General features: G+C 38.5%; 1 protein-coding gene across 1 annotated transcript; it reads right to left on the bottom strand.

Annotated features, from left to right (window-relative positions):
* Positions 1 to 823: 823 nt before the first annotated feature.
* On the bottom strand, positions 824 to 6035 carry LOC117462427 (vimentin-like). The gene is made up of 9 exons (XM_034104661.2): positions 5695 to 6035; positions 5393 to 5453; positions 4062 to 4157; positions 3622 to 3789; positions 2979 to 3092; positions 2485 to 2705; positions 1410 to 1450; positions 1270 to 1328; positions 824 to 1164 (listed from the first exon to the last, which is right to left on the bottom strand). The coding sequence occupies exons 1-9, from the start codon at positions 5979 to 5981 to the stop codon at positions 1132 to 1134; spliced, it is 1080 nt and encodes a 359-aa protein (XP_033960552.1). The 5' UTR covers positions 5982 to 6035; the 3' UTR covers positions 824 to 1131.
* Between the last annotated feature and the right edge of the window lie 2134 nt (positions 6036 to 8169).

The raw sequence follows: 8169 nt of genomic DNA, 5'->3' as shown, positions 1-8169 counted from the left end.
GCTTCCGATGATACAAATATAAGACTGACAACAAGAACAAGCCACAGAAGTCGTATCACAGTTTATCCTGGGCGGAGCTCTCCACAGTTGAAGACTTCTCCACGCTGCTTTCAAACTGTGAGTAAACAACGTGTGCTTCACTTGGAGGCTGTCTGAAGGTGTACACAGGTATCAGATGGACTTGGTATCACATTAAGAATGATATTCAGTAATAAGTCTGGCAAAAATAAATGGTTTAAATTATGTATTCAAGCTTGCAATGTTTTGAACACACATCCCCAGTCACCTCGTGTGTCTTTTTGTAGTCCTCGCTGTACGCGTCCGCATATCGGCATCGCAACCACAACCTCACACACTGGTATTGAAAGTGCATCAAAGTGTTCCTATGGAGCCAAATATACTAAAAGATTTATGTAAACGACAGAAGAAGCGATCAAAATGTGTATTTCCTGGTTATTCGACAAAGGCCACGCCCCTGATACATCTGCCGATACCGTTATAGAATATCACCAGTTCGGCCCACATCTTGTTCGGTAACACCAGCAGCTGCGCGAAGGTGGTGACAGACTTGACAAAGACTGGATTCGTGGACTTGCTCAAAAACGTGGACATACTGTATCTCTCTGATTGCACTGTACAATCTCTTGTAGATTTTCTTGCCAATAACTGCTGGCATCAGCTCGCCTTGGAACTAAGATATGACCCACTAAACTGACCCGCTAAATTAGCACACACCAATACCTGTAGCCTACCAGAAAAGAATAAAACTTTGTGCACAGAATTGAGTAACTCTCTAAATGGTTTATTGTTACATACAGGCAATTGTGACATCAGCATTTGCTAAAACTTGAATTGATGGAAAATACTACTTTGGTTACTACATTTTTGTTTTGTAGACCTCAATAAAGATGTATAAACTGTGCTGATTTTATTATTGTTTATAAACAAATAAGACAAAATAAAATACTTTCAGCAGAGAAGGAAGCAAAATACAGTCTGTGTCAACTAACAGTTATACTGGATCATCAAAGGCACTTTTCAAAGCGGTCTGCTTTCTGTGTTGTTTGTTTGCAGACCAAGTGATATGTGTTTCTTTATATCGCTTGTTATTTCTTCCAAAAAAAACCGTTATTAATCCGTGTCATCGTGGTTCTGGTTGGTCCCCTGAGCAATGATATAGAGCAAAGAGAAAAGGAGAGCAGGGTTATGAGTCTGAGCTCAATTGATCATCAGAAAACTATTTTTTTGATCACTCGAAGTGGATTATACCTCATCAGAATCATTGGCCCATCCTTCCTCACTCTTCTCTTTAGGAGGAGGTTTGGTATCTAAAAAAAAAGGTGTTTTATTATCTGCCTATATAATAAGCAATACTAACATTCCTTCTAACATGCACACTGTTATCCTACCTCTCAGGTTTAGGGGTGGGAGGTTTGGCATTGGGGTGATTCTGAAATAAGAGAAAATACATTCCTAAGATCAATATTGGGTTTTAGCTTCATACCTAATAACTAATAATAATAAATGTTTATTTGCATATCAAGGCAAAGGCAAGGCAAGTTTATTTATAGAGCACTTTTCAACGCAAGGCAATTCAAAGTGCTTTACAAAAAAAAAAAAAATGAAAGACATTAAGCATTAAAAAGAAAAGCTAATCAAATAAACATTAAGGAAAAGTACATGGATAAAGGTTACAGTGCAGTCTAAAATATAAATAGTTCAATTAAACATTACAAAAAAAAGTACATGGATAAAAGTTACAGTGCAGTTTAAGATATGAATAGTTCAATTAAAAGCAGTGACAAAAAGAAAAGTCTTCAGCCTGGATTTAAAAGTAGTAAGAGTTGCAGCGGACCTGCAGGTTTCTGGGAGTTTGTTCCAGATATTTGGAGCATAATAACTGAACGCTGCTTCTCCATGTTTAGTTCTGACTCTGGGGACAGAAAGCTGACCAGTCCCTGAAGACCTGAGAGATCTGGATGGTTCATAATTTAGCAGGAGGTCAGAAATGTATTTTGGGCCTAAACCATTCAGTGCTTTATAAACCAGCAGCAGTATTTTGAAATCTATTCTTTGACACACAGGAAGCCAGTGTAAAGACTTCAGAACAGGAGTGATGTGATCCACGTTCTTAGTGTTAGTGAGGACTCGAGCAGCGGCGTTCTGAATCAGCTGCAGCTTCCTAATAGATTTTTTAGTGAGACCTGTGAAGACACCATTGCAGTAGTCGAGTCTACTGAAGATAAAAGCATGGACAAGTTTTTCTAAATCCTGCTGTGACATTAGTCAGTTAATCCTAGATATATTCTTTAGGTGATAGTAGGCTGATTTAGTAACTGTTTTAATGTGACTGTTGAAACTCAGGTCAGAGTCCATGACTACACCTAGATTTCTGGCTTTATCTGTTGGTTTGAACATTGCAGACTGAAGCTCAGCGCTAACTTTTAAACGTTCTGCCTTGTCAGTCATATATTCATCCTTCACCTGTTCTCCTCTCCATCCAGCAGCTTCCTGTAGGCGGCAATCTCAACGTCCAGGGCCATCTTGACATTGAGGAGGTCCTGGTACTCCCGGAGGTTACGGGCCATCTTATCCTTCATTTTATGAATGTCCTCCTCCAGGTGGCCAACGGTGTCCTGGTAATCAACCGTCTCCAGGGAGAAGTTCTCCTTTTGCTCGCTCATCTGGCGCTCCAAAGACTTTTTCTGCGATGGCAGCCAAGTGAAAACAAAGGCATTTAGCAGTGGATGTAACTTTTGTGAAATTGAAATAAAAACAAATGGGATTTGTTTGCCTTTGAAACACTCAAAACAACTCTTTTGATTGGTATATGTATGGTGCTGTGTCATTATCTGAAGGCAAGCTTTTTCTGCAATTAGCTACATTTGTTTGGTTCCAGCTATATATTGGTTGAAAACATTCGTTTTTTGCATCATTATCTCGTAAAATACAGTGTAGGACGGAGGTATAAAACTCACAGTTTCTTTAAGGGCCTCCACCTCACAGGTAAGTGAATGAACTTGGCGTCTGAAGTTGTTGGCTTCTTGTTTGGCCACTTTCAGGGCCTCATTATTCCTGGCCGCAGCTTCCTCCTGTCAAAAATAGACAGAGGAGGGAAGAACTGAGAAATCAACTGTTCAATAATTGAACAATTGCAATTATACTGATAAGGATCCAGATATGCTTGAAACTCTAAATAACAAAACAAAAAGCAACATACTGTGAGTTTGTTTTGTCTTACTTACTAATAAGTATTTGTCACTTCTTTACCATCAAATCAAGCTAGATTTTTAAAAGTTACTATAGATCGTATATACACTACTATCCAACTAATGTAAATTCACTGTGATCAACTTATTGTTAGTGTTTGGTCATGCTATATCGTCCCATCTCCTTGAAGTTGTTTTAAGGTAGTTGTTCAAAGTTTACAGCACCAGCTGGTTTTTGGACACTTTAAAAAAAAAGTTAGTATGGCAAACTACAGTGCCGCTGAAGGGCACTGTTTTTGTCTCAACCAATTTTTTGGGGAAATATTGCTTCCTTAGCTGCTAAGTCAACTGCCACCTTTGTAGGCCATTTGGTGCAGGTATAATAATCTCCAACTCTGTTGAAATTCTTTACCTTGGATTTGTACCAGTCCTCAGACTCCTGGATGTTTTTGGAGGCCAGGTTCTCATACTGCAGGCGCACGTCTCTCAGAGCAGCAGTCAGGTCAGGTTTGACCATCTCCCTGTCCACCTGCACATGCTGCTGCTGCTGCTGCAGCTGCAGCTGCATGGCCTGTTTTGTCTGCAATACAATCAACAACACTTGCATGTACAAATACAAACCGAGGACAGTATAGATATATATAAATAAGTCATGCTTTCTTTTGTTTAGCTCTTATATATGACTCCTGGGTGTATTAAATGGCCATTTATCCATTGAATTCTACATATGTGGTACTTAAGCCACATTAACAAATACTTCAAATGATTTGGCACATTATTCATTAGGAGTGATTTAGTTTATATAACTAGCAGTAGACTAGTTCAGCTGTTGCCTCACATAACAAAGCTTACCTCAGCCTGCAGGTTCTTGAAGAAGTACATTTCATCCCGGAGTGTTTTGACCTTCTGCTCCAGGTCCTTTTTATTGTAATCTGCATTGTCCACAAACTGTGTATATCAATGACTCTAAATTAGGTGTATTGTGAAGGTGAAATTAATAATGCATTATATGTTGGCTGACATGGAAAAAATAAGCCCTTTTACAGTTCTTGTCTTTTATATATATTGCAGCATCTCTTATGCACAGTCCTAGAGCTCAATAACAGACACATTGGAAGTGGTGGAACTGAAATACAGTTTGTCCTCAATTATTTCTTGAATACATTTGAATTATTTGACATTTATAGTTAATATCTTAATCACAGATTAAGATTTTACATAAAAAAACATATGATAAATATAATGCAGGGATTTACTTTTAAACTATTCCCAGATATTTATAAACTACCGGTAGCTATTATCGGCAACATATTTACTAAATATACTAAATTACAACAATAAGTAACTGTGGCAACACCACTGTGCTTTGTCAGGGCGTTGGCAGGCTGGTAATTGAGGTATCAGCAAATGAAGGAGCTTTGCCCCTGCTCTAATGCCACAAACAAAGTGTGCTATTCAGCAGGGTTTCCCAACAGGCCCGGGGCTGGAAGAGTGACTGTCTGCCTGACTGGGCGAGAGCCGTCTGCTGGCCCTAAAAGCACTGGAAAGTTTGAGTTTTCTCTTATAATTCTTGCAGGAAATGCACCAAATGTTTGGTTAGTTTTGAACCGTGACACTAATTTGAAAATACCTCATTATCACTTCATTAATAACCATGAAACCCAGTGATATGGACCAATCACTGACAAGCCCATAATGAGTCAGACTTAAAAAGATCTTTTCTCGTTGCAGGCCTGATTTAACTCAACAGCCACAACTTGGCCTTTTGTACCAGGACAGAGTTAGTTCTGCTCTATGGTTATTTCAGATCATGGCTAGAATCTGCTGTTGTGCCATCAGAAAAGCTCATTCCTGTCTCTGCAGCTCATAAGCAATAATTAGATCATGTAGGAGAGAAAATTCGATCGTTAGAAGACATCACTAAGAGACTCATAGAGATAATTGAGGTTTATCTCTCTTTGACATCACTTGTCATCAATGTAAGGTTCTACTTAAGCAGGAATAGCGGGGAGGCTGGCAGTGCTCACTCCAACTCTGTGTCCTCTTGCTGGAAATAGTATGATATACTATAATCACTCTCTCTGCAAAATCCCTATCCGTCAGAAAAGATTAACAGATACAGAGATTTCCCTGATGCCAACAAAGTGAAAACGCTTAATTTCATGACATGAATGATACTGTACCTTTCTGAAGTCCTGCAAGGTTTTCTCAGCCTTCTCCCTCTCAGATGTCTCATGCTGCAACCTACAAAGATAGACAAAACACAAGCATTTTATTTGTAAAGCAGATGGGACTCTTAACCTCACAAACAGACATGACCGATTGTTCTGGCTCCATTTCCAGTGACAGAACTGCTGAAGATCGTTTTTTCTGTAGTGCCCAGCATTTATTTATGAATAGAAAGCTAGCTTATAATAAAGTATTTAAGAAGAAAATGAAAAACATTTGGAGTTTCTTTAAGTGGAAAAGTGGAAAAGTGACCTACTTATCTCCTAGCTTGCCGATGTCTTCTATCAGGTTGTCCCGGTCCCCCTCCACCCGTTCCTTATCGTTGGTGAGCTTTTCCACTTGGAACCTCAGCTTGTGTATCTCTTCCTCGTACAGATCTCCCACCAGGGAGGTGCCTTTGCCCTGAAGATCATCCAGCTCGGCCTGCAGGATCGTGTTCTGCTGCTCCAAGAAGCGCACCTTTTCGATGTAGATTGCGAAGCGGTCATTGAGCGACTTCATCTCATCCTTCTCGTTTTTGCGGTTCGTCATTAACTCATTCATGTCGCGGGACAAGAATAAGTCAGAGGTCACGGCTGTGTTCCTAAGACTGCCGGACTTGTTAGACCGGGGTCGACCGTAAGACATATTGCTGGGTATGTTCAGGTAATGGCTCAGTGCTGCTCTTGTCCAAACTGGACATAACTGGAATTGTTTAGATATACTGAAGGAAGGTTGTTTCACCTGAACTAATGTCAAGGAGATTGTTATTTATATATTTTTATGGAAGGGAGATTGGGGAGGTCTGGTCGGATAGGGCTGTTAGGGGTTGTGATAAAACAATGTTTTTACAGAGCTAACATAAACATTTAAAAACTCCTCAGTTTGTGAAATATGGAGGTCACTATAATCAGAATCATCGTAGCATAATGCTGAGATGAGACTAAACAAACTCTGCCAGATAAAGACCCACCCGACAGAGTTGGGCATGATAAAGAGTGTTTAGTTCATTATTTTTGCTAATTTAAATCTATTTATCTTTTCAAATGTTAATTTGATTTGCTTGTATGTGCCCTTTTTGCCTGTACTGTCCAGATGGCAGCTCAGAGCTAATCTGATTAGCCATCTGATGTATAATGCTAATGCTCCATAATCATTATGAAATCCAAAAATACAGTATAGTGTTGTGTGTTCTGATTCCAGCATAAAAGTGTGTAAATAACTAAAGTTAAATCCCTACTTTTCATGCATATCAATTGCTCTAGTTACATTTGACTTTTCTATAATGTACAAATCTCAACCTTCATCACAACACAACATGATACCCAAATGTTGACAATGTAAACAATATTTGCTGATATTACAAAGTCTGCCATAATAACATCTTAATCCGATTTGTATCAGGGGCATTTGATCCTAATGGAACAACTTTATTTGTACGTTTAACACAAATGTGCAAATAGGACTAAAACTATGATTTAATTCTTATTTGGCTTCCAAACATTAATATAAAACATTTTTTAAATTGCAGCAAAAATATGGAAAATTGCATATTTCACCAGCAACCATTGTTACATTATCATTAGTCTAAATTACAAATCTCCGCCTTTAGTCATCTCACAAAACAGCAAACCACCCATTGATGTTGAATTGATTCATTCACCTACATTACCCAGAATTCCACAGATACAATATCAAAAGGCAACTGAAACACTTGTAATGTTCAAGTTGACTATGAGGATAAAAAGCATGGAACTGTATTTTACTATTTTTGTTTCAATTTTACATATGTAGTCGAGTAGTCTTATAGAGTGGTGAAGTCCCTCCCTTTCCGGGGGAGCTCCATGGGACCTTATTTCGGAAAAAGTATGTATTGAAGTCAATGGAGAGAGAAAGATTATCTTTCGATCCTGCTTGAATTGTGCCACAAATTACACATATGATGTTTGTCAATTTCAAAGATAATTTTGCAAGTCAAAACAATTAAAATGTGTCGCAAAAATGTAACACTTTTCTTTGTGTGAAACCGCTCAATGAACTACATCTCCCGTCTCGCACCACACACCAAGATGGCCGTCACGTTGCCACATTTCACTTCTTTCTTTCAGAATGAGGCAAAAAGTATTAAAATAGGTGAACATTACTACAAGTCTGGGCATGTTGAGAGCTGTACATACACAAAAGGAGAGTTAGTCGGTTCCGTAAGAGCCAGCATGCGGGACCGGGATTCTGGGATTTGTAGTCTTTCTAGTTGCGTAATTTTCATATTTTCATATGTCAACAGTTTTACGACAAACTGTGACTTTTTTGACATGGAAATGATTTTTTAAGATTGACAAACATCATATGTGTAATTCGTGGCACAATTCAAACAGGATCAAAAGATAATCTTTCTCTCTCCATTGACTTCAATACATAATATTTCCAAAATAAGGTCCCATGGGTCGGAAGTAGATGGGCGGGACTTCGCCTCTCTATTGTAAGCGATTGTAAGTCGCTTTGGATAAAAGCGTCAGCTAAATGTAATGTAATGAGTAACTTTTATTTTATAACAACATTTGGCAGGTTGCAAACGTTTTAGCTAACCAATGAAGAGCTCTGATGTCATAGCATAATCCAGAATGAAACTCAGGATAAAGTAAAGTTTTGTTTTAGAGCACTGAAAAAATTGCTAATGGGATGGATCTTTTCCTTTTGCACTTTAATTATTTTAAATTGTACTTATACTGAATAGTTTTTTAACATGCCTTGT

This window comes from Pseudochaenichthys georgianus, chromosome 17 (genome assembly GCF_902827115.2).
Source record: "Pseudochaenichthys georgianus chromosome 17, fPseGeo1.2, whole genome shotgun sequence".
In the NCBI taxonomy this organism is placed as follows: domain Eukaryota; kingdom Metazoa; phylum Chordata; class Actinopteri; order Perciformes; family Channichthyidae; genus Pseudochaenichthys; species Pseudochaenichthys georgianus.
Note: the sequence above shows the minus strand (reverse complement) of the source record. Positions and strands in the feature narration are given on the sequence as shown.